The 27,163-nt window shown below is 35.4% G+C and overlaps 1 protein-coding gene across 1 annotated transcript; it reads right to left on the bottom strand.

Annotated features, from left to right (window-relative positions):
• Positions 1-392: 392 nt before the first annotated feature.
• LOC147392942 (putative glucose-6-phosphate 1-epimerase) lies at positions 393-17,805 on the bottom strand. The gene is made up of 9 exons (XM_086455509.1): positions 17,633-17,805; positions 13,848-13,922; positions 13,651-13,707; positions 13,400-13,560; positions 13,107-13,247; positions 3,475-3,577; positions 3,267-3,366; positions 2,769-3,016; positions 393-667 (listed from the first exon to the last, which is right to left on the bottom strand). The coding sequence occupies exons 1-8, from the start codon at positions 17,723-17,725 to the stop codon at positions 2,802-2,804; spliced, it is 945 nt and encodes a 314-aa protein (XP_086311635.1). The 5' UTR covers positions 17,726-17,805; the 3' UTR covers positions 393-667; positions 2,769-2,801.
• Between the last annotated feature and the right edge of the window lie 9,358 nt (positions 17,806-27,163).

Raw genomic sequence — 27,163 nt, 5'->3', positions numbered from 1 at the left:
TCTAGTTTAGACTGAAGGAGAGAAAGAAGTAGGCTACGACCCACAAGAATGTGGCTGGTGAAAGCAGGTATGAACTGATGTTCAATATCAGAAGATTTGACTCTGGATATAATGGAATGGAGGAAGAACATGACTTGTTCAACCAGCCCCAAATCTTTGTGATAAGGCCTTTTTTTTTAATGCAGAAGACACTCAAACCATAACATAGTCTACGGTTACCATGTCAAAAGGTTAGCATGGTCGGGCATATTGGATACTGTCCATACCAGACATCATGGTTCTGAACAGCGTCACTCCCTGCACATTCATACATGAATGTCAAAAGAAAATCAATTGCATTTAAATTCTATCTGTCTGCTACTCCACTTGCAGGAAGCTTAAAGAGAAGCAAATAACCAAAGAAAACTCAATGGATTAGAGATGTCAAATGTCTTAAAATCATTCATAGAAGACAGAGAGATCTCTGCCAAGAAGATTAATATCACCCAATCCTTCGTAATAGTTTTGCTCACTCTTAAAAATATACAAAAACATACTGGTCACTGTAATCACTTTTTTACCCTTTTTTTTTCCTTTTAGGGTTTTTTTTTTCCATTTGATAGAAAGTTCTGATAACCAATCTACCCGCCACTAAAAAATAAACCTGGCCGGAATGCACTGTTAAGCCCTGATCCCAGAAAACAACAAGAAAGTCAGCAAAAACCTGTTCAAGATTAGGCTAAGTATGCAAAAAACTTAGAAGGCGTCACAGTTTCATATGGCATCTTATGTTCCCAACATTAAGAACGCAAAAATAATTAGATTAAGATTATTTCTTATTGAATGCAAGACTAAGAATGCAAAAAATAAATAAATAAATAATTGTGTCAGGGAACATCTAATGCTCCCTAGGAGCAATGAGAATGAGATGCAGTACAAGTGTAATCGGTGTGGTAAATATATGGCCATTAGGTTGGTCGTACTCTACTTTTAGGGGTCAATAGAGAAGCCCGAAAAATTAGATGCAAAGGTGACAAATTGGAATCTCAATCATTTTATTTGGAGCTAAAACTTGAACTTGCTACAAAAGAAATCGAGTTTTATTGGTTGGGAACGGTAGTGAAAGTTGGGTGTACCTTCTTATGTGCATACTAATTGTGTGCTTCTTCTTTTTAGATGAATTAATCGTGTGCCTTATTAAGGGAAGTAGGGAACAATTGTTGTATATAATAGACACCTAATTGTGTGCCTTACTGCTTGAGTGGTACTTCGTCCCTCAAAATGCAATTCCTAAATTTATACTCTATTTCAATCAAGAAGAGCTTGTCTACTCAGAATTTCATGATCTTGGCCGAGACTAATATTTCATGGGATATCGGTCAGAGATCAAGCCAATTTCTAACCCTACTGATTGAATCTCTCTTTGCCACATTTTTCCCTTGGAGGAGGATAGACAGGTGTAGGTTAGTTTTTGAGACTTCTTGGTCAAATCTTTATACAATTCCATACTTTTATATTTTCCTCTTACCATAGTCGGGTGGCCGTAGGATCCCTTCCAAGGTGGCATTTTTTATCGGGTGGGCTGCCTTGAAAATTTTGACTTTGGATAACATCATTGCCCAGGGTATCATTTCAATGGATTTTTGTTCTCACTGTGAAGTTAGTGGCGAATCGGTTAGTTATTTACTCATCCATTTTTTTTCCTCATTCAATCTTTGTTAGTGCTACCCTAGATCAATCTCAGTTGTTTTCCAAAGTTGAAAGGCCATGTCCCTTAGTTCTAGAGAAAAGGAACTTTGGAGTTTGAAGCCCTTTGCCATGTGTTGGGGCCTATGGAAGGAGAAGAAGAATCATGTCTTCAAGGGGAATGAACACTAGTATACTTAAGTCACAATATCCTCTCTAAATTTTTTGTTATATTGGTGCAAGCTTTTAAGGTAAAAAGGGCCTTCTTGAATATTTTTTGTCCAGGTGGGAGTTACTTCGTAAGGAGAGAAAGGCTTTCTTTTCTTTTGGATGTTTCGGGTCTTTTTCCTGCTTACATGTTTGTATCTGGTAGGTCCTCTAGACCTCCCTCCTCCTTTTTTCCTTATATATGATATAATCTTTAGACTGATCATGAAAAAGAAAAAAAAAAAAAAAAAAAAAAAGAGGAAAAGTATCCCCACCCTTTGGGTGAGACTAATCCCACGGTCACACACACCACCCCCTCAGAAAGTCCTATGTGCAACTGATTGAGTCGAGGGTCAACCGGACCCTGAAGGGTGGCCCTAAGGAATTCATAGCTTCGTGGGGTTTCGAACACTTCCTGAGGAGCTTATCAAGGCTAGGCCAACCCCTAGGGGTTAATTGTCCCTTGAACCTATATACCTTCATGACCCAAATTTGGTTCCCTGCTCCTCAAAGAAGCAACAAATGGATTGTGTGAGGTATTGATTTGAATTAATTTGGCATTAAGAGTTCTGTAGCAGAGTCTCATTTCAACAGATTAACTTTAATTTAGTATAATTTTCTAGTAATATACTTATAAAAAAAATCTAGTACTTATGCTATTCATGAGGAACGTCTTTAGTCCTTCTCTTAAGGTTTGTGTGTCTGGGCTGACCCATGAGGAAGTGGTGTTCCTTTGTGTGCAAACAAAGGGTTGTATCATGTTATATTGTTGTAGATTGAAGGTCTAGTTGCAGTCCAGTAAAGTGACCTTCAAACATCAATGAATTGTGGAAAACCATGGACATCAAAATCAGCCGATGCTCAGCAGTGTCAAGGTCGTGGTTTTGGAAATGTACCTGTACAAGATACAAACGAGATAGATCGATCTTTCAGCTGCCTTGGAGAACCCTTTGAGGATCCAGTTGCCCGCTGCAATAACTGGAAGGAACAGCAGAAAGCTCTTGTCTTCCTCTCCACTCTTCCCCAGGTTTCAGGGTAATGGGTTTCTCAACAGCTGCAGCCTCCACACACAGCATATGCTTGTACTCATCGTCCCCAAAGTCAGCTATGGCCTTCGCTTTCTTATCCCAAGGATTCCATACAACTATAGGAAGAAAAACACGTGAGTAATCAATGAGCGAAATGATATTCTCGACAAATCCTAGAAAATTGTACCCAACATTTAGGTTTCTAAACTAGGTGTCTCAATGATTTTAGGGTGGTAAAGTAGCTGACAGAGGGTCCCAAATCATAAAGCTCACTAGCATCATCGTCATCAAATTTATAGTAATTAAAACTAATTTCTAAGGAAATGAAGCATTTTCAAAGAAATGTTTGGAAAAGGTCAAATTTACCAGCATCTGGAAGTCCATCTTTCCGCAAAACAAATGTCCTCTTCTTCTCATGGTCCAGAATTGCAATCTTGGTAGGCGTGCTGACATATATTTTGTCCACCTTTTTCCACATAAAAACATGAAATTGAGTATAAGAAGCAAACTGGAGAAGATAATTAGAAAGAAAAAGGAAAACAATAGTTACATCCCTATGAAAACAAATACTAACTTCCGATTCGAATGTTATTGCATCCCCTTGTTCTGTAAATCGCTCCTTGTCCTGCAAACTATCCAGATAATCGATTGTCTCCAATCCTTCTACCCGCACTTCACTGAACACAAGCATTAAGCTAACAGAGATAAGAACAAATGTACTTTTGTGAACTGCACCATATCTTATCACTTTATCAGATGATGATAAATTTGATGATTAGTGCAGGTTAGAAACAAATCAAGGTTTTTTATTTGATTGTTAACTTAGGTATGAAAATCAACATTCATATAAGAATATCTATATAATGTTCTTTTTTAGTTTTTGTTTTTGTTTTTAGTTTCTTTTTTACAAGTAAAATTTATCTAGAAAAAAGAGGGTAGGGGTTCAAGATGACAAGGACAGTACAGAGAAAAGCAAACAAAATAAAAGAAAACAAGGTAAATATGTTAGAATATTAGGATATGAAGCCATGTAATAAATAAGATGTACCCTGATACACTAAATTATGTTTTACAGAGATTAGAATAGGATTAGAATCCTTAAGATATGAATTAGATTTGTTAGACATGGAGTTTATCACCAATTAGAATAATGCTTTTCTATATGAATCCTATTGGGTTCTTCTAATCGATCATAAAAAATAAATCCAATATCTATTTGTTTACATGGTATCAGAGTGGGTCTTTCGAGGACTTGTGATCTATTGATTAAAGATCATGGAATGTCAGTCTTCTGCCGGCTGTGGTAGAACCGCTGGCGGACCCTTATCAGTCCATTCAACACATATTCGACCCTTTTCAGTCATTTAGACATTTCATCAAACATGTGATAATCTTAGTCCTCCTCTTCTATTGCATCATTACCTAATGGGTATTTCATCAAACATGTGGTCTGCACATGCTACCTAATCAACTAGTTGAACATTCACAGCCACCCCATCACCATCCCACACAAAAAAAAGGCCCTTTCCTTCTCGCAACCATAGTCATCATCATGGTTGTGTTGCAATTGCTACTCGATCTCACCACACTGCGACTTACAATATCATAGGAGCCATGATAACGATTAAATCTTCATCCAACAGAAGATCATTTTCTAATCAAGCAGGAGACATTGCTCTATCATCGCTGGATTGCCAAACAGTGAATCTACCATTCTTGCCTCTTGTATTGAGGTTGAACAATTGAAGAAAACAGTGCAGAATCTGTTAGGAACCTAGACCTAACGTGCCCACTCAAACGAGAGAAAGGGCAATCTCAAGTGCTCAACACACCTAGGATTGTGTAAAAACACGATTAAGCAATATTCTCTATTAATTGATAAGGGGATTACATAATTTTATAAATAAAGCGTCCTAGTCCTAATAATTTACCAATTTTACCGCTACTAAATACCTGTCCAAATCAAATACCTATTAAATCAATAATAAATCCTACCAATAGAATCCTAATAGCAATAAAAACTAAACCTAACAAAAATAGAGTCTTAACAATGCCTCCCTCTAAAAATCGACCATGTCCTCATGGCAGTAAAGTATCTTCAATTGGAATATTTTCATCATCCACCTCATCTCGTCCTTCTAGTAAATATTTTTGCATATTCTTACATCGATGGCCTAAAGTGTAACATTCATCACAATTATAACACAACCCTTTGTCCCGTCGAACTTTCATCTCATCGCTTGAAATTCGTTGTGTGGTGCCGTGATCATCTCATGTAGATTTTTAGTGTGCTTGACCATTGGTAACCAATTCCGGCATTGATCAATTTGCATGTCGAAGTCGGAACAATTTATCTTCTTATCGTCGAGCCAAATCATTGCCTCTTGTAATGTTGAAGGTTGAAACAGAAGAATTGTAGAAAAATAATTGTCAAGTCTGAGAAACCACATTATGTTTTTTTACTTTTCCACGAGATAAGGTCATCACCATAAAAAGTACAGAAACCAGAGGTAGATCTCCTATCTGTGAGAGAATCAGCATAATCAATATTTGTAAAACAAGACAAATGTGGTAGACCAATGGAAGAGTAGAAAAGCCTAAGACCAGGACGCGACTTCAAGTAGCGAAGAATACGATAAACTACATCAAGAAGAAAAGTACGTGGAGTATGCATGAACTGACTGACCACACTGGCCGCAAAGGACAAGTCCGGTCTAGTGTTTGTCAGATAAATCAGATGACCTACAAATCTCTAATAAGAAGAAGGATCCGATAAAAGATCACCAAAGTCAGTATGAAGATGGTGATTCTAATCCACAAAGAAGGAAGCAGGACGATAACCAAGCATCCCAGTATCCTGAAGAAGATCCAATGTGTATTTAAGCTGAGATAACAAAATACCATAGTGAGAACAGGTCACTTCTATCCCCAAGAAGTACTTGAGGGGAACCAAGTTCTTAACCTCAAAAGCACGACTCAATAACATCTTTACCATGTCAATCCACTATGCATCATCTCCAGTCAAGATAATATCATCCACATAAACCAGAATAATGGTGCAATGGCCATTCACTCATCAACGAACAAAGCAAGTACAATCTGAGTGGCATCTGGAGAACTCTACATATAAAATAACCTTAAAAAAATGCCGAAACCAGGCTCTCGAAGACTGCTTCAGGCCTTACAGAGATTTGAGAAGGCGACATACTTTCACAAAATACTCCCCCTAAAGACAAAACTCAGGAGGGGAGTCCATACAGATAACCTCAGACAGATCATCATTCAGAAAATGCATTCTTCACATCGAGTTGGTAAAAAAGCCACAAATGACATACAGCTAAAGAGATAAGAAGGCAAACAGTAGAAAATTTAGCTACAGGAGCAAATGTAGAACCAAAATCCTTTCTTGGAGTCTGCGTAAATCCCTTAACAACTAAACGAGCTTTGTATCAATTAACAGTATCATCCACCAGATACTTGACATTAAAAACTCATTTACAACCAACAATCCATTCCCCAGAGGGAAGGGGAACAAGCGTGTTCCCCAGGTATGATTCTTCTACAAAGCATCCATTTCAGTAATCATGGATACAATCCACTGAGGATCTCATAAAGCCTCTGAAACAGACCGGGGAACTCTAATAGAAGCAATAGCGGTAAGGTAGGCCTAATAAGAAGGAGAAAGTCTCTACTAGGAAACAAACTGGGTAATAGGAGGATCAGTAACACACCCTCACTTACCTTTGGGAAGTACAATAAGTAAGTGAGAGTCAGAAACAGATGGGATAAAAGCAGAGGTAAGAGATAATATACCTGAGTCTAAGGAGAATGTTGGCAAGGTTGGAAAGGGCCGAGGGCGACGAGAGTAAACCTTAAGTGTTAGCGAAGTTGGATCGAAAACCAAAGAAGGCAACACTATGGGAGAAAGAGTATAAAAAGAGTCTTGCAAAGAAGATGTGACATGAAAATAGGGAACATTTTCAAAAAAAAATGACATCCATAAAATGTATGACACGATGAGAAATAGGATCATAATAATGATACTCCTTTGACATAGATGAGTTACCCAAGAAAACACACAGAATGACATTGTCATCTAGTTTCATGCAATGAGGGGTGCAATCCTGAACAAAACAAATGCACCCAAAAACTCTAGGTGTAATTAGAAAAAGGGTGTTATCAAGGCGAAGAACATGAAGAAACACTTGTCCCCCTAAGGTGCGACTCGAAATATAATTAAGAAGAAAAACCGTAGTGAAAACCACCATATTCCAATATAACTTCGAAAAATGCATGCCTCGAAGTAGGCAATAGACAATGTTCATAAGGTGGCGGTTCTTACATTCCGGCACCCCATTTTGCTCAGGGGTGTAAGAACAGGTCAATTGGTGAAGCATACCATGCCCATGAAGGTAAGAACGAATCCCATCAGAAATATACTCACCTCTATTATAAAACCGAAGAGCTTTAACAGCGATGTTGTACTGGGTCTGGATCATTTTAAGAAAGTTAACAGAAATAGGAAGTACTTCAGACCGAGATTGCATCAAGTAGACCCAAGTACAATAAGAATAGTTATCGCTAAATGTAACATAATATCGATGCAGGTAAAAACAATAACAGGAAAAGACCCCCACACATCAAAATGAACTAAATCAAACATAGTGTTAACATGCGAGGGATATATGGAGTACGAGTATGTTTAAAGAGTTCACACACAGAATACTGAAACTTATGTCTATTACAAGAATTTTTTAAAATAAGAAATAAAGAACATAAGTGTTGAAAATTAGCATGTCCTAAGCGAGCATGCCACAAATCTAAGGACTAAGAAAGAAAGTATGACTCCCAGAAGAGGATAACATAAAGGCCAAAATAACAATATGCGGAGATCCAAATAGGTACAACCCATCCCTCTCAAACCCTTTGCCAAAAATCTTCATCGAAGTTAGGTCCTGAAAAATACAGTGAGTAGGAAAAAAGGTCGCTGAGCAATTTAGAGATTTGGTAAGATTACTTACAAATAAAAGATTAAGAGATAGGTGAGGAACATTGGCAGCATAGAGTCAAGAGAAATACTAGATGATAAAGGGATGGTACCCTTGTTGTGAATAGGTGTAAGGGACCCATTAGCAAGGCGAACTTCCCTATGAGTATCAGAAAAAATAGATGAAGTGAAATGACTAGACTCACCAGTCATGTGATCAGAAGCACCAGAATCAATAACCTATGTTAGGGGAGTTGGACCAGACTGAGACATGAAATGTAGAAGATATACATGAGGCCACAGTCGAAGATGAGCAAGTACAAATCTGTTCACAAACAGAAGTGGCAATATGGGTCTAAAGCTGTTGTAAATCAATAGTGCCAAGAAAGACAATGATGGGAATAAGTGAGGAATCCACAGTGGTAGTACGGGGAGCAAAATGCCCCAATAACAGAGTGGCAGTACAACTCAACAAATGAGGATAGAGTGAAAGGCATCAAATCTTCTCATGGATTGTTCTCCCACAAAGACTGCAAATAAAACTCCTCTCTCAACCACGACTACAGCCCCCTCAGCCACAATGAGTAGTAACAGTACCCAAAAGCCATCCAGATTTGCCTTTACTTCCCAAATATAGGCTTATGAACCGAGACCAAAGAATGACGCAATATCATAACTCTCAACGACAAATGGACAAATAAAAAAAGACCAATAACCCTCACAGAACTGTTGCTATTGTTGCAAATCTATACACAATCCAAACAACACAACTCTCAATTCACAAACACACAAACAGTCAACAAGAAACCCCCAAATGGGAGTCGCAGGCCTCCAAACAGGGTTGTGGTGTTGTGCAGACCACCAAACAGCCACCAAGAAGCCCCTAAACTAGAGTCGCAGATCACCCAGCAACAGGTTAGTGCTGTCACAATCCTTCAATCTGGGATCGCAAACCACCAAACACAGCTATGGTGCTGTGCAGACCACCAAACAGCCACCAGCCCAGTCATAGGAAGCCAAAAAAAAAAATTTGTTGTTGTCGCAGGCCATAGAACTCAACCTAACTGCTGCTGCAAGCCAAAAAGAACACCCTAGGTGTTGTCACAAGACTTCACACAACCAAACAGACGCCCTAGTTGCTATCGCAGGGCTTCACAACAGCAAAGGGAGAAACACTATTGCAGGCCAAAACCCTATTGTAGGGAGGAAATTGAACCAAATAGCCTATGAGAGGCAGAAAAACCCTATCGTAGGGCAAAAAACATAGCGCAAAAAGCTATTGCAGCATGTGAAAATAGATAAAATCCCTATCGCAACATGCGATTAAGGGAATAAGAATCGGAAAAAAAAAAATAATCCCCGAAGGGGAGAACTTCTAATGAAGCTGCTACTAAGTTATTAGGTCTCAAGATCTAATGGTATTGAAGAAGGGAAAGAGAGGAGAAGAAATGTCAAGATCCCAAGAACCCAAGAGGGGGTCGATGGGTCCTCTAAGGCTCTGATACCAGGAAGAATTATAAAAAAATAATTGTCAAATCTCATTCTAAGAGCTTAGCAGGAATTTATAATAACAAAAGGGTCAAAAGACAAAACTACCCTTACACATAAGAAATAAGTAAAAAGCTATTGCTAGAAAACAACTAGGACTAAAATAACAACTAGATTATTTCCAATAGAAACATCAACACTTCTTACCCGATCTCGTCTCTAAGGCCTTGAATAAATGATCCCATCAAAGCTCTATCTGTCCAACCATCAACTCAATTGGAAAGTCATTCAAACTCTTCTTGGTAATTTTGTACAGATCCATAACCTTGTTATATCTTTGCCAAAATTCCATTAAGACTCTCATAATCAGTTGATCCAAAACGAACAAACATGGATTTCGCCATTCTTTCCCATATGATATTGGATTGGTACGACTATACCATTGAAACCAATTTGACTCAACTCCCTCCACATGGAACGAGGAAAGGAAAGCCTTTTCATTTTCGACAATTTGATGGTAATAGAAAAATTGTTCTGCTTTGTATATAAATTCCAACGGATTATTCCCATCAAAACAAGGGAAATTGATCCAAGCAAAGCGTGGCAACAATCGTCCATCAATTTGATCTTTATAAAGCTTCAAATCGTTTAATTAACAAGATCACCACCTGATCTCCTACCTTTAAGTTTCCACCACCAACATTAGTGGCTTATACTTGAGGATTCAATAAGGAGGTTGCTGTTGAACCGCCAATTTCTCCATAGCCTATTGGATTGACACCAAAGTAACTTGCATAGTGGCAATAGCTTCTTCTAAACAGTCCACTTGCTTCTCCAAGATACTCATCTTTGTTGGCTTCTTCTTTGCTGGCATACCCAGAATAGTGCTCTGATACCAATTGTTAGGAACCTAATTCCTAGCGTGCCCACTCAAACGAGAGAAATGGTGATTTCAAGTGCTCAACACACCAAGAATTGTGTAAAAACACAATTAAACAATATTCTCTATTAATTGATAAGGGGATTACATCCTTTTATAAATAAAAAGTCCTAATCCTAATAATTTACCAATTCTACTCCTAAAATACCTATCCAAATCAAATACCTATTAAATCAATAATAAATCATACTGATAGAATCCTGATAGAATAAAAACTAAACCTAACGAAAATAGAATCCTAACAGAATCCATTATTTCATAGCCTTGATTATCACCACTGCTTGATCTATCGAGTAGCATCAAGTATCACCCCTCCTTTGATTGAATTATTGAAATCCCCATCATTTTCATTGTTGTTTGCCACATATAGCTACTCTGAATCAGTTTTGTTGCTTCCCCACCCCAATTGAATATTATACAAGTTTGTTCAATGTGCCTAAGCAGGTAGTGCTCCTATGTTTTAAGAACAAGAGCCCAGCCCATTCATAGAACCTACTTCCTTGGGTTTCGTTTATAATGACCACTTTTAAGTCCAAACAAATCAGCAAGTCCTGTCAAGGCCCAATTAACTTGGTCAACTCAGTTGACAGCAACCAAATGCAATAGTGCTCAAACATTGAGGACCAAATTCCGGATTGCGTACACCAATACACAAAATAAAAAGTTTTGCGGTCAAGTCTTTGAATCCACAATGATCAAGCTCCCTATCTATTTTGACCCTCTAAATCTTTGCGTTATTAAGCTCAACTTGGCTCATAGAGGTCATTTTCCTCTTCTTCTTTTCAAATTACAATCCAACATGTTTCAGTCTTAGCCTAAACTGATCATGGCACAATCAATGCCTAGAGTTGAGCTATTTGCTACTTTTTTTCACGTCTAGACATGTGATTCCTCATCTCTCTGCAATCAATCATCGTTCAACTATCAATTGGTTGATGACACAATTGGTAACAATGATTTTTCATCAATCTCTGGAGCAAACAATCATTTGCAACTATTTAGTTTATCAACAACAGCCTTGGCAATGGCGATTTTTATCTTAAAAGACAAAGACAACAGATTTCCAGGATATTTCAGATTTTAGGAGGCAATTGATTTCAGCAAACTCACAATGATCACCATGAATTTGAGGGAGATACCATGTAAACAAATAGAAATTGGATTTATTTTTTATGATCGATTACAAGAACCCAATAGGATTTATATAAAAAGGATAATCCTAATTAGAGATAAACTCTATATCTAACAAATCTAATTCATATCTTAAGAATTTTAATCTTATCCTAATCTCTCTAATCCTATTCTAATATATAGACCATGATTCGGTGAATTGGAGTACACCTCCTTGCATGGCTTCATATCCTAATATTCTAACAAAATATTCATGTGTCTTAAATAACACATATTCAACTTTAAATTAACAAAGTTGAGAAGCACTAGCGCCAGAATTTTGTTTATCAATAACAAAAATATTTCATCAAAAAGAGCAATGACTAGAAGCAAGAACTTCAAAACTACCAATAAAAAAGGTCTTCTAAATTCATGCTCGAAACTATTTCAAGAAGGGAAGGAAACCCAAACAATCAGTAGCTGGCCAATTCCCTCTACCTCCATCAACAGCTTACACCATTCAAAGATCTGATTGTTCCACCCTTCCCAAATTCCCCAACATAAAGCAAAAGGCAACAACTTCTTCCCCCAATTTTAGTGATCTTCATGAGCAGGAATTATGCACAACCAACATTAGGTTAGCCACAAATACCCTACCATAAAACATATGTGACTAAACCCTATCAATAAAGATATCAACATCATCAAAGCCTTATTCCAAAAATTTGAGTTCAGCTGGAACCTTATCAATACAGAAGAATAACAAATAAAAGAAACTACCAATCAAAAATAAATATAAATAAATAAATAAAAGACAAAACAAAGGGATAAGTCTCCAACATTTCCCCTCAAGATGATATGCTGAATTGCTACATGAAAATACCACTGTATTTTCATGCAGTATCAAGGTATTCGTATCGGTATCCTATCAGGTCGATATAGGTTTGTTGAAGAGTTTATCATAGTTCTCAATTATCATCCAAGCATTTTTTTCCAAACTATTTCAGGTCAGCTACACGAATCTGGGCCAGACTTCACCCATTTTATTCTATTCAGTGCCCCCCCCCCAATATAAAGAATCATCTTTATATTGTTTTCCACTATGTTTATTTAACAATTGAATGTTTTACATTTAATATGCAAAAACCAAGTGCCTATCTTCTAATCCAGGATGTACTTTTCACCAACTCATGAAAGAAGATAAGCCTTTGAACTCTCAAAGGTTTCAGAAAGAAATGTAAGCACTTTCACCTCCCCAATTATCTAATCAAAGCAGTTTTCAGTTTTCACTATACGTATTTCTTCATCATTTGTCTCTAAAAATTAGGAAACTCAAAACAAAAGCTCAACACAATAACCACCCTCAAGCAAAAGCTCCATACTCCAACCCAATGGCTTATCCAACTAAGTATGCACAAATGCTCATTTTGCACTGAAATAAGGCCATAACTAGAACTTGATTTCCTGTGACAAAAATAAATTACATTCTATAATAAGCAGTATACAACATTTTCAAAGTACATAATAAACCATTTGATCGTACAATAGGAATATCACTTATCACAATTATTTAATTGAAATGGAGATAATAGTTCTCTGAAACAAATAAACCCCATGACTACCGTTGAACATACAATATAAAATGATAGGAGATATGTACAAAGAAAGAAAGTGATTATACCTTATATCAGAAACAGAGAAATAGGTGTGATATGCAAATGTAAAAGTAAAGGGTTTTCCATCAGTGTTGGTATTTCTAATGCGGGATGTCAACATCAAATCTCCTCCAGGTCCCAGGGTTACTCTTAGACGAAATTCATAACTGCAAATGAGTTATATTCCATATAAGGAAACAGAACTTATAAAGTCAAGCCTACTTCATACTATTATGTTTAAAAATAAAATAAAAACACAAAATTGGCATTGCTACAAAATGCTACATACAAAAGATAACCATTTTGCAACATTGTCTACCTGTGAGGCCAGATCTTTGTATCTTCTTCAGATGGCTTTAGAATTAAATCAACAAAAGCTTTGTTGGAGCTAGTTGTTGGAAATGGAGGTGGATCTACATCAATGCTCCAAAACCTGTTCCTTGCAAACCCATGTTGTTCAAGAGATCCATGACTTGAAAACTGCATAGGCAGCCACTTTTTGTTTCAACAAAAACTAAAATGAAAAAAAAACAAGTGTGTGTGTGGCGGGGGGGTTAAAAGAGTACACACCTGAGGGAAGCATATTGGAATACCTCCACGTATGGCCTTTGGAGGCTTGAAAATAGCCTACATGAATTATACAAAAATAATTCAAAAGAAGGACAGCTTAGAAATAGGTAATAAATGAAAGAGGCCACTATGCATATGGAAATAACAGGAGTATGAAAATGTTGTGAAGATCGACTAAACAATATGATGAGTGTTACCTTGCTACTGACAAAAAGCAACTCTTCCCCAAGGTCATTCTTCCAAGATGTCACCTGAGCCCCATACAAGTACACCTGTAAACAGCAAAGCATGATTACGATTAACATTTGTCATGAAGTATGCTTTTGTCTCCACAACAAAATGCAATTTGTTGTTTGATCATTTTGTCAAAATGAATGAGCTCGAACCCACAGTAGCAGCACCTTATGACTTCATTTAACAGTTTATAAAATAATAATGAATAAAAATCAAGAAACAACAAGAAGCCAAACAAAACCAACAGAAACAACTGTCCATACCTGATAAATATCATTCATTGCTAGGCAGACTATGAATGTGCTTCCTTCAAGTAAGTAGGTTTCTCATAACGAATCCACTACATGTTAGGCGAGATTATTGATGACCTGTTAGTTACGTTATTAATAGTTTGGAGTCTTCTGGCTTGTTGATGCACTGAGTTTACGCAGATTAAGATGACCAGTTAACGCAGCCAAGAATAGGGGATGGAGCACAATATTATGGTGCACCCGAGGAATAGCAAATCACATGCTCCTTAACAAAAGGGCTTATTTAAAGAAATAATACAAAGAGAATTTTTTTATCATTGGTGAATTGACTTTCCATTTCTTGGGCATTTTCCCTTTTAAATCCTTTGCATAACCGATATGTTAATTGAGGCTTATAGTCACCTAAGTTTGTTTGTTTTTTTTTTTTTTTTCCCGTTTTCCATGCAAATCTCCCTTTCTTCCTTTTTTATTCTTCTTTTTCAAATCCTGAACCATTGGGCCCTTTATGTGAGAGGAAGAGGTTGGCTTTGCCAACACAGTCTGCGCGGCACAGAAGATTGGTCCACTCCGCAAAGCTGAGCCTTTCGATTCGCTCCCCCTATGTGGTCTGCCTCCTTTCTCTGCATGGAATATAACAATGCCCGAGCTCCGGCTTTGCTTGCGTTCTAGGCATAATACCCATGTCCATTTGCTTAGCCCAGTGCTGAGCTTGTAAAGAGTAAGCTAGTCTTGATCTAGCCTATCTAAAAAGTAGAGTAAGCTAGTCAAAATCCCCTTGAGGGGATTTACCCTTGAGCAACAAGTAACAAGGGATCTATCGTGTATGCAAGGATTGATACTGGATAGAGCCGGGTGAGATGAGCCAATGGACAACAATACTATCGCCAGCTTGCACAAGTGGCTGTCGTCCAGGCATTTAACCTTCTTCCATCACCATTGAAAACGCTTTGTCCCACCTATCAGAACCGCCCACATTTTCTTCGATCTTATCTTTGATTGTTTTTTATGCTTTCCTGCTTAGAATGAGAAAGACGACTTGTTCGGCGGATTGTCAACCAATTCTTTCCCTATTTACTTATTGCATCCTTTCTCCTTTGGATACATTTTGCGACTTTTGTTTCATTTCTTCTTTCTTTTCTTTGGATTACACACGTGTTTTAATCTATTAACTACATCGAATATTTTCCATCAAAGCAAAACCCATAGGAAACGTGGGCAAACATATCAAACATGGAGCAAAGATCAAGTTCAAGAAAATATGTGAGATTTACGAAGAATGGATAGTATGAAATTTATGAAGGTAGTAAGAAAACCTTGATTTTTTTTTATTTTTTATTTTTTTGTAGAAAGGTATAACTTTATTTTCAAGACATGAAAGTAAAAAAAAAAAAAATTGATGGAACTGTCACCAACTCCGCCAAGGCTCAAACTGGTTATCCGATGTCAATTTCTTAGAAAAGTTTTTGTTAAGGACTGTCAAATTTTGGATGGAGCTTTGATAGCCACTGTATGAATTGATTTTAGATTTCGATCAAGTATTATAGTGTGTAAGATTGACTTGTGAAAAGCTTATGACTCGTGGACCAAGTCAATTGGAAGTTTATGAAGTATTTGTTGGAGTGAGTTTCGGAAGCAAGTTGATTACATGAATCGTGAAGTGTATCACCTAAACTTCCTTCTCTACTTTGGTGATTGGTAATCCAACTGGTATTTTCAAGATCTAGAGATCTAATTTTCTATTGTCAAGGAAACTCTAGGTAAACTAATTTCGAGGACTGAACCAACTACCAAGTGGCTAACTGTTTGGTTTCGCGTGCGGGGGGGGGCAATGATTTCCCATGTTAAGCTTGCGGATAACTTCAAAAGGTGAGCACAAACCTTGAGTACAGTTTCAAAAACTTAGTCTTAAAGTAAAAGCAATGGTCTTGACCGAGGCAATACAAGAAAATCTAAGACAACTATGGAATGAAAAAATAAAACGAACAAAGAGATCCCTAATGTCTAATTTCGAACCCCCACACAAACCGAGCTATCTTTGCCAAGACATTCCAAGATGAAACAGAATTTAAACCATGATCCTCAAAATTCACAAGAAAGTATTTTTAGCAAAAGATGTTGTTTTGGGCCAATACAACATTGTTACTAGGAAATTATTCTCCAACATAAATATCTGTGCTTTAAATTTCTCCCTTCTCATATTCATTTCTTGCAATAAAATAATTAATTTAAGAAACACCATAAAAGAGTGGACATTAGCATCAGTTTCTACAAAATTGGATGATGGTCAAACCCAATGGATGAGGGAAATTAAGGTACAATTTTCCAAGTTGAAACAAAGTGTTCTTCAAATCAGACTTGAATGAACTTTGTCATAATTAGCCAACTAGTCAAACCTTTGAAACATGTCTTGTATATAATCATCTAACGCTTCTAAAAGTGGGAACAATACTAACAAATTTCCAAAGAACTTGGTAATTCAACAAGATATTCTTCACATTTTCATGCAAGCATACCAAATTAAATTTTCATCGGAATCTTCAATTGTGGGTGATTAAAATACCTTCAAGATATACCCATCAAGATAATGCAATCATACGGTGAACATGAAAAGGTCAGTCAAGAAATAACAAGAACTACTTCCTATGAAACAAACAAGATTAAATTATGGATGTTTAAAAGACTAAAAGATATACCCATCAAGATAATGCAATCATACGGTGAACATGAAAAGATCAGTCAAGAAATAACAAGAACTACTTCCATTTTCATGCAAGCATACCAAATTAAATTTCCATCGGAATCTTCAATTGTGGATGTTTAAAATACTAAAAGATATACCCATCAAGATAATGCAATCATACGGTGAACATGAAAAGATCAGTCAAGAAATAACAAGAACTACTTCCATTTTCATGCAAGCATACCAAATTAAATTTCCATCGGAATCTTCAATTGTGAATGTTTAAAATACTAAAAGATATACCCATCAAGATAATGCAATCATACGGTGAACATGAAAAGATCAGTCAAGAAATAACAAGAACTACTTCCTATGAAACAAACAAGATTCCATTTCAACAATCAGACAACATATCCATCTTCGAAGAAAGACAAACACTCTCTCGGAACAATTCTTCCAAAGAATCCAATCGATTTGATTCTCAGATACTAAACAGGGGATTGTGTTCAGAAAATACGCTACATGCATACAATCGACATAAATTAGAGCAAAAACGCACCAAATTTCTCAGTTTTTACTGTGAATCTCATAATCAATAACATTTTCTTCAAAAACAGAGCAAATAAACACAATTACAAGCAGATTCCTATCGAAATCAGCAAAAAACATAGATGAATATCACATGAAGTACTGGATCTTGGAAATCAACAAGAACAAAAACAGATCTAGCTAAATCAATCCAAATTATGATGAAATTAAATTCGAACAAGTTCGTTGGTATCGAAATTGAAAATTTAAAGAGAAGTAGAGAGAGAACCTCTGCAGAACTGCCTCGGACCTCTCTCAAGACGACCTTTTCGAGGCCATTAACTCCCTTACAGACCTCAACATGAACTATTTTGCTCGACATGATCGTCTTTCGCTCAAAGCCTCATCAACTGAAACAAAAACGCTCCACTTGTGTTCTAACAAGATTCCAAACTCTTTTCCTCTGTTCGTATAAATAGACGGAGAGAGAGAGTAATGTGTAAAGCGACACACTAAACATTCTCCCTGCGCATGCAGAGTTTTCTTTTGCTGCTTAAGGAGTATGCGGCCAATTGAAACTGAAAAAAATAATAATTTAATAAGTCTAAGTCTAACTGAAAAAAAAAAAAAAAAAAAAAAGTTTAGCCTTACTAACTTAGTAAGAATTCAAATCTTACTAAGGGTCGTTCAACTCGTCGTTTGACATCCTGAAGCATGATTCGTTGTCACATGGACAAAATTCTATGAATTTCGGTGAAAATACACTTAAAAAAAGGTTTTTTTTTTGTTATTAAATTTTAATTTTAAATTAGAGGATTTGATGAGAAATCAGTAACTGTCCACTTTCAAAAACTTAGATCAAGTCTAAAATAAATTACTTTTAAATTTTGTTTTTGGGATGAGTTTTTTCCATGAAATCCATTAATAAGATTTGACACGCGTGTGAAATCTTATTTAGTAAGAGAAGTGTTTATCCAAAGAGAATAGGGTGATTTAGACATGGGTGTTCGGTGAATATTTGAGATACCCTATATTTTTTTAGCTTATGACATGCCTCCATTGTGATTTTTTATGAGTATAAATTGGGATTCCAAAATAATTTTTGAGTCAACTTGGACCTATCATCTCGAGGACCATCATGGGGGATTAGAAAGGGCAAATCATGGGATGTTGAGTTTTGACTTAGGAATCACAATGAGTTCTTAGTGCATGTTAAGTTTGGATCCCAAAAAATCATGATAAATATCAAGATACACAATCGAGATCGAACTTGATCAAAGTATCTTGATTGAGTTTAATCGTGTAAATGAATGTGAAGAAAATATAACAAAAAGAGAAGATCTCAAAAAAATAAATTTATCAAATTTAGGATGAATGATTCCAATCGAAATTTCAATGAGAATTTGACTTAGATATTGAAATTTCTTTGACAAGTACCAGACCGGTGCTTAGACAAAAGTTTTTGTTATTTTAAATCAAAGGCATCACGAATATCGGGTGGAGGTGTGAATATTTGCACAATAAATTTTCACTCTTAAAAATTGTTTCATCTTATTGATGAACAAAGATGACTCGTGAATAAAGAGGAAGTACATAAAGAAAGAAAGAAATAGGAATAAGACGATTATAATATGTAACTTGTTCTTTTTTTGTATCATCTCGATGACTAACAAACTTGGGTGAGTCATTGGTATTGTGGACTCTTCATTTCGCATTGTAATTTAAATTTCTAAAAAATTCAAAAAGTCTTGTTAGAGTGACTTCAAGATTGTACCTCATATCGCACATCATGCACTGAAAGTGTGTAAGAATCAGAAGTACTTTTGACTCGTATCTTAATGAGAAATATCTATGATTCTTGTACATGTATATGTCTGGATGTGATATTAGGTACAATCTTGAGGTCACTTCAGCTTATTCAAATTTAAAAAATGAACTATGTGAAAGTGATGACGTGGCATAATACTATATAAGCAGTGCTTCGTCAGTACTTTTGATAAGTTTGGGGTGTCGCTCCAGAATAGCCTTCTTATTATTAATCTTTCTTTTATTCAACGAAGCCGTTACGATGCGGTATCCTGACGTAAACGTCCCTATAACTTCAAGCAAAATTGGACCGACAAAACCAAAAAAAAAAAAAAAAACATAAAAGAAATTAATATTGTCGGTTCCCGAAACCGTCGTCTCACAGTCCAGACCTTTGGATGATCCACGTCAGATTTGATTGAGAATCTCGATAAAAACATCCACGTCATGTAACTTAGGATTACACTCCGCTTGGGCTGACGCTAAAATTATCCAATACTAAAAAGCTAAGTAATCAGGTGAATCCTGCCCTTCCCAACTACCATTCTCCTTTGTGCTCCACGTGGCTATTTCTTTGATCTTGGATGGGTCCACAATCATTTAACGTGGTGAGCTTTGATTCGTGATGAAAATCACCAATCAGGTTGATATTTTGAATGCATCATCACCACAATGGTCCAACCAAGGTATATGATTCAGTGGGCCCTGTTGTAGTAGAGTGTACAACATGCATCACCAGAGAACCATAAAGACAAACAAATAAAAGTATTAGTGGGTCCATAGCAGGAATGCATGTGGGAGGCATTTGTCCATAGCATGGTTTCCTTTTCCTTTAACCCTTATTTTTTTTATTTTTTTACTTTTTTGCCTTTTTGTACAGAGTTTAAAAAAGTACAAATTTATTTAAAATTTAAAATTATTGGTTAAAAATAAAATAACTATTTATTTTTTAAATAATAATATTTAATAATTTATATCAAGGCAGATCTCCAGATGGGAACTTTGTAAAGGTACTATTTTGTCCCAAACTTTAATATCAATATAGTATTTTATATTTAAATGAACATATTCAATAATTTATACTATTGGCAGATCTCTTGATGAGAACTTTGTAAAGGTACTGTTTTGTCCCAAACTTGTGAACCTACTTCTTTGGAATAAGAAAAAAAGACAAGACACAGACCACCACAAGAGTGTGTTAGTGTACAAAGGTGAGTAGGTGGTTAAAATAACCATATGGCTTTTTGTGGGCATTGTGGTTGATAATTAAAAAAAATAAAGTTATATGGTTAATATAAGAATTTAAATAATAATATATGTTTAAATTATAATATTTAACGATTAATATTGAGGAGGGTTTTTATAGTTTCCACTCCTCGAGATTAGATTGATATCTTAATGAAGATGATGCTGGTGATGGTCTTTGTTGGTGAGTCTTCTCTTCAAGATTTCAATGGCTCTAATGGTTGAAGGAAAAAAGAAAGAACGTAGAAGCCTCAATATGATTCCTACTAAAGATTTTTCAAAGATTTTATTATTAAATAATAGCGATGATCATGAACATAAAGAAGATTTGGATGAAGAAAAAGATAAACAATGAAGAAATGTTGGACGATATTTTTGGGAGAGTATTATATAATAATTTTTTCTACTCTCTCTTGATACTTGATATGAGGTTTTATAGTCTAAATCCAAGGACAAGTTTCACCACATGATTTGTCCAAGTGTAATACCACATGGTGCATGAGCTGGATGAGAGCTGATAACTCTGCCCTTGGATTGTGTACACCCCTTATTAATGTTAAAACTTGAGTTTAATTTATATTGTCTCAAGTCAATTAATGTTGAGTTGGTATGATTCATTGTTTTGAGGTGTATGAGTCAGGAAATATCATTCCTACCTCGGATTTTATAAGTATTCGTAGATATTACAATAAATTGTAAAATTTGGTGTATGGGAGAGTTGAAATCATATTTTATTTTTTATCTTATTTTAACATGCATATTAGACCTGAACTATTGCTTTACCGACTTATTAGGCTATTTGAAATTATTCATGTACAGATCCGAAGTTTAATTTGGTCATTTATTAATCACCTTAATTTTTAATCTTAGTACCTATGCTTGTGTTCTCTGGATAATACCGAGTTAACTAGTCAAAAGTAATATCTTTGTACTTATTGTTCCCCACTTGGTTTAAGATGTTGAGTCGCACATCACTGAATGTCTTTTTCTAAAAAGTGTTAACCTTGCGTTCCTATTGATTCCAGAACAATATTTTCATCTAATGTTGGTTTTTAAAGACAATATCAGTATCTAAACTCATGGTCCACTTGGTACTAAAGGACAAATGTCCTTATCTCAATAATATGGCAAAAAAGATCTTCACAAATACCACAAATACCATTACAAAAATCATCCTCGAGTTATAATTAGAAATAAGAGATAAATGAATTTACAACTATAATTAGTTTGACCCCAAAGGGTTGGCAAGATGGCTAGGACCACACCTCAAGAAGTAGATGTATTGAGATCAGATCACCCCTTACAGACCATTCTCAATGATTTATCATATAAATTACTCGGTGTGTGGAGGGAGAGGACTGCATGTGCCCAAGGATTGGTCCAAAAAAAAAAAAATTATAGTTAGTTTACATCAAGAAATCAGTTTTGATGTTAGTAATGGTCATGGATAGAATTACATTAGAAAATCAATAAATCAATTAAAAATATGGTCTATCTTTTCTTTTCTTTTGAGATAGAGAGAAAAATTATATAGCCACACCAACTTTTGTTAATGCCACTCCCAGATGTGTGCTAATTCTCGGTAATTTACATAAGAATTGGGGTGGCATTAGCAAAAGTTGGTGTGGCAATAGAATATCTCTTTTCCTTTAATGGTGATAGCCATTGGTATATGTTTTTTACCTTTTTTTTTTTTTTAACTAAAAAAAAAATGAAAATTTCACTACTAGACGTACTCCTAAGCCTATTATATCCACACCTTCCAATCAATTAGCTTGTACAAATGACTGAAAATGTACCCGAGTTTGAAAAATATTTTGGTTATATTATAATTATTTTGAAGACATTTTGATCGAAAGTGAGCATTAGAGCTATTGATCAGTTACATTTTCTATTCAACTCAAGAGAAAACAAATAGATGGGTATTACTAATATGTCATTCACGAGGATTCTTAAATTTTAAGAATCAAATTATGAAAATTGATTTCAATAATCCAAAATCCATTATTAATTGAATATTATTTTAAAAAATATATCTTGGTTTATAATCTCCTGTGTGACCTTACTCCTACATGTGGGATACATATTATGTCAAACTACGAAAAATGTTACTTAAGCTAAGAAGAAGAAATAACAAATATTAAAATAAAATACTAGAAATAGACACTGTCTGATTTATGATTTTAGTCTATTTCAATTTCCAATCATGAGATAATAACTTTTGTACTCCTTCATGCCCAAACATAACACTAAATTGTATAATTGGATTATGGACAAGAATTGGATTTTAGATTCTTATTCAAACACCCTATAAAATGTAGTCGGAATGTGAAACAACGGATCATCAAATAAATTTTATGATTTCAAAAGTTGTTTTGAAAAATGACTTGCTTAAGTCATCTCAACATCATTCACAAACGAGCGGGAGATTCAACATGAATCGTCCTTTACATGTACTCCCCCAAGGTCCATTGTGCCTCATTAGATATCTTGAAAATCAAATGAAATCGATAAATTTTTGCGATAAAAATGAAGAATTAAAAACAATTTAAATACATATTGTCCTAACAAAACACGATACTCTAACTATGCATCTTCTAATTCACATTATTTTATAAAATAATATGATTATTTAAATATAAATTAATTAATTTACAAAAAAAATCGGTACTATTGTCCCCAAACCTTTGTCTCAATCTTTACCCCCATAAAGAAAATATCTCTAGGATAACTTTTTATCATTCATTCTATTATCTTATTTCCAAGATACCCACAACTTTATTGTTTTCCCTCTTAAACATCCTTTACAAGAATATTTCTTCAACTTTGTATACTGCATTTCCTCTTTTCTTCTTTTTGAGTAATACCCCTCCAATTTTATTTTTTTCTATTATTCCTTTTTTCAATAATTCCCTCTATTTTATTGTTTTTCCTCTTTTATCTCCTTAACTAGTTAGCTCCAAAGAGAACGCATGTGTCGTAGACTAGGGCAAATTCATAATTATAACTGAATTAATTAAATATATATAATAAAATATCGTTGACATCACCTTGTCGCATCCAAAAACATTACCTGATGACATTGTGGTGGACAAATTTCTACGAACTTCAAAAAAAAAAATGGTTAATTTTCTCCCATAGAATTTTAATTTTAAATTTCGGAATTCAGTGGAAGTTCAATAGCCATCCATTTTCCAAGCCTTGGATCAAACCAAAAAACATTGTTTATTGATTTTTTTTTATCTAAGTTTTTCATGAAATATAGAGGGCAATGGTGTTGGATAACCAATTTGTTAATCCATCTAGTGCAATGACTTTTAGTAAGATTTAAAATCTTTCTAAGTTAGTAAGGAAATTGTTTTTCTTACACATTTATACCCCCACTATCTATATAGGGGAGGCAAGTTTAAATTATTTAATGCATTTTGGAGTTATACCTCCAGTTTTCAGGATTACCAAATATACTTTTTAATGAATTTTTTTAGAATACCCTTGTCTTCAACTTGTAGGCAAAAAAAAATGATATTTTTTCTTCCTCTGAACTAGCTATCATCAACAATTCAATTATCAAAACCAATCATCTTCAACCTTCAAATCTCGACCTAACCAAGGAAAATTTTAGATTTCAAGCTTGAATTATTATTGATTTAAAAAAAAAATGATTTTTGAGAAAATTGTAAACAATTGATTTTTTTTTATAGAAAAATATAAAAAGTTTAATGTTATATTGAAAATAATGGAATTAACAAGAAGTTGAATGGATTACAAAATGAAGAAATAAGAGTTGAAAGGTGTCTAGTTTTGAGAAGAATAATCCTTCTTTTTTTAAAACAAATAAGGGTTTTTGGTTAAGAGTTTGAAGATGGGGGCATTTAAGTCATTCTCATTAGTAGCTAAGAGGAAATTGAATAGTGGCTGACATGGTTCATATGTTGGCTTTGCGTATCCAGTGTTGTATAAAGCTTCCGCATCAAACTCGACTTCCTCTCTGGCACGTCAATCTAATAATTCATACAATTAGTACATCTTTGAAACGACTCTCCATTTTCACCTAAGTCGTGAAATTGACACCTACTTTTTGAGACATCTACACCCACTGAGTACTTACACCCCCAAAAGTTATAATGAATTTGTCAATATACCCACATGATATATGCACCAATCAAACATGTTTACATCAGTTATGCTTGAACTTATTCTTCACAACGTAGTCATCCCACATAGAACTTCATCTTGGAGTAAGAATTGCTTTGAATATTGCAAGGCATCAAACTTAGGTTCCTTTTTATTTGTTTATCATTTTTACTTTGTAATGTGTTAGTAATGGGGAAAACATAAGAAAATTAGGGCAAATAACAGAAATTGATTTATATTAGGGTTACAACTCTAATGTACAACATTTGAATGCTTAAACATATTGAAAAATATTTTTAAAAAGTATTAATACCAAGAACTTGTTGATAACGTGTTAACTCTACAAAAAACATCATTTATTTATTTATTTATGTTGCCCTCAAAAGGTTGACATGTGTTAAGCCATATTGACAATGACACGGGTGACATGGAATAAGCCATGTTAGATGTGTCCATTTGACATAAATTTTTTGTACCTAAAAACTTTTTCAACATGACACGAGCAACATGACTTAAGACATGTCAATAAGACTAGGGTGATATGCCTTAAGACATGTCAATAGGACTTAAATGACATGGCTTAAGCCATGTTAGGCACATTATATTGACACGAAGTTTTTATGTAAAACGTAAAATACAAAAACGAAGATTGATAAATGCATGAAAAGATACAAGTTTTATCTATAACTTTTGAATAATGTAGGCAAGGTCAAAGTCGAGAAAATGTCGAAAAGGGCTCCCAACTTGAATCCATAATAAGGAATTGCCTTTATATATCCTCACAATACTAAAGTTACTTCAGTCGGTCCTCTCTACAAATAGAGTTCCTTTCCTTATACTCAGATTATTAGGTTGGCCTGCACGTGCTTATATGCATGTATGCAATCACACAGACAATTAAATTTATTATCTTTTTCTCCTTTTGATATGTATAATTTGACACATTCATACTATTCGTAACTAATTAAATTTACCTATTAATCTTAGAACGATTTCAAAAATACTTCATTTAAGTTATTTTTGTTGGGGGCTTCTGAATCTGTTGTATTAACAACGACAGTCTGCACTATTTGTCCTTTGTTTTTCAGCGATTCCTCTACTAGGATGTATTTCTTTACCTTGGTGTAGAAATCTTCAAGTCGTGGTAGGTGAGATTTGATCAATGATTCATGCAACCGAGTTCTAGGGATAATCGCTGTTATGTAAGCTGTATACACAGTCACCGCATCCAGATTTTCCACGGCTAGTGTTTTCGTCCGGAAACAAGTCATGAAAGATCGGATACTCTCTCCAACTTCCTATCGTAGAAGTGTTTATTCCAACTTTCCTTTTTCGTAGGTGCACAAACTGCCCGACGAAGGCTTCTTCGACCTCGGAGAAGCTGGTTATCAATCATGTAGGTAACGCCTAAAACTAAGACATAACCCCATGCCTTAGAGTTGTTGGAAAGAGTTCGTAAAGTAACAAATTGTCGTTTTGGTATAGCACTATCTGATTCATATAATTGAGGATATGATCCATAGGGTCCTTTGTTCCGTCATATGCTTTGAACTTTGGGGGATGGAGTGCCTTTAGAGGATTGGATCTCATTATTGCTAATGAAAATGGCATCCCCCTGAGTTCCTGAATTGCATTCCGAGCTCATTGTCTTGGATCTCTTCCTCGAATGATTTCCCCGTATTTCCTCCACAACATCCCTTCCACCTGTCCCCTCGTCATAGGATTCAGACCTGTGGAGTTTCCTTGATGTGCTCTAATATCTGTTGAGTTCACGGTATGCTCACCCTCGGTTCGCCTGTTGGAGGTCCTTGTCTGCCTTTCCCTACCTTATTTTCCCATGTTTCGATCCCCTCACCTAGTTTTTATTTGAGTTCTTTGTTTTCCCTTCTTATTGCCATGATCTTGTTGTTTTGTTTTTCCCGTCTCTGAAGCATTTCTTCCCTCTTCTTCGTCAACAAATGGTGCAGCGCCAATGTTAGGTCTTGCGATATTGGTGGTGGGTCCATTGGTAAGGGATTCACTAGCTCTTCACATCTTGTTCTCACCATGTTGGTCATTTTTCTTCTTGTAACGTATCCCATAGACGACACCAAATTGTAGATACAAAAACTTGCACTACCTTGTGATTCTCACTGATAAAAGAACTTTTGCCTTCCTGTGCTCTTGAGTGTATCTGCAACAACACCACTCTAACGTCCAAGTCAGGATTTTTAGTATAAGAAGTAGAGTAGGGTATTTTTAGAGAGAAATTACATACCTTTCAGTGCCTTGTACCTACATATTTATAAGGGTTTCCTCCTTTAGATCTTCCCAGATTTTCTCATTGATTTTTGTTTAAAGGGTCACATCCTTTTAGGGTTTTGCCTTGATTTCCATGAATACAATTGTACTTCTTATTTTACGAGATTTGTGACTTTCGAACTTCAATTATACACCCGTGGAGCTCGGTTAAGGGTAAATCTGACATTTTTTTCTCCTTCTTTGCTAATTCAGACGTTTGGCTAAGTTGTCTTATATTTCGGACATTCGGCCAAGTGTCCTCAAGATTGCCACATGTTACTTTTTTCGAAAATAGTCTCCACAAGGATCATATTGTATTTGTGGATGTCCAATTGCTCGTATTAGAGCATCATAG

Source organism: Akebia trifoliata, chromosome 10, assembly GCF_017979445.1.
Source record: "Akebia trifoliata isolate Shusen 1 chromosome 10, ASM1797944v1, whole genome shotgun sequence".
In the NCBI taxonomy this organism is placed as follows: Eukaryota; Viridiplantae; Streptophyta; class Magnoliopsida; order Ranunculales; family Lardizabalaceae; genus Akebia; species Akebia trifoliata.
This window is presented reverse-complemented; position numbering and strand designations above follow the sequence as displayed.

Bases quoted from the DNA above. Each gene is read 5' to 3' on its own strand.
- LOC147392942 (XM_086455509.1), bottom strand. From the start codon at position 17,725: ATGTCGAGCAAAATAGTTCATGTTGAGGTCTGTAAGGGAGTTAATGGC. The intron at 13,923-17,632 runs GTTCTCTCTCTA...TGCTGTTTACAG, and splicing joins TCCGAGGCAGTTCTGCAGAG to GTGTACTTGTATGGGGCTCA. The intron at 13,708-13,847 runs GTAACACTCATC...TAATTCATGTAG, and splicing joins TGCTTTTTGTCAGTAGCAAG to GCTATTTTCAAGCCTCCAAA.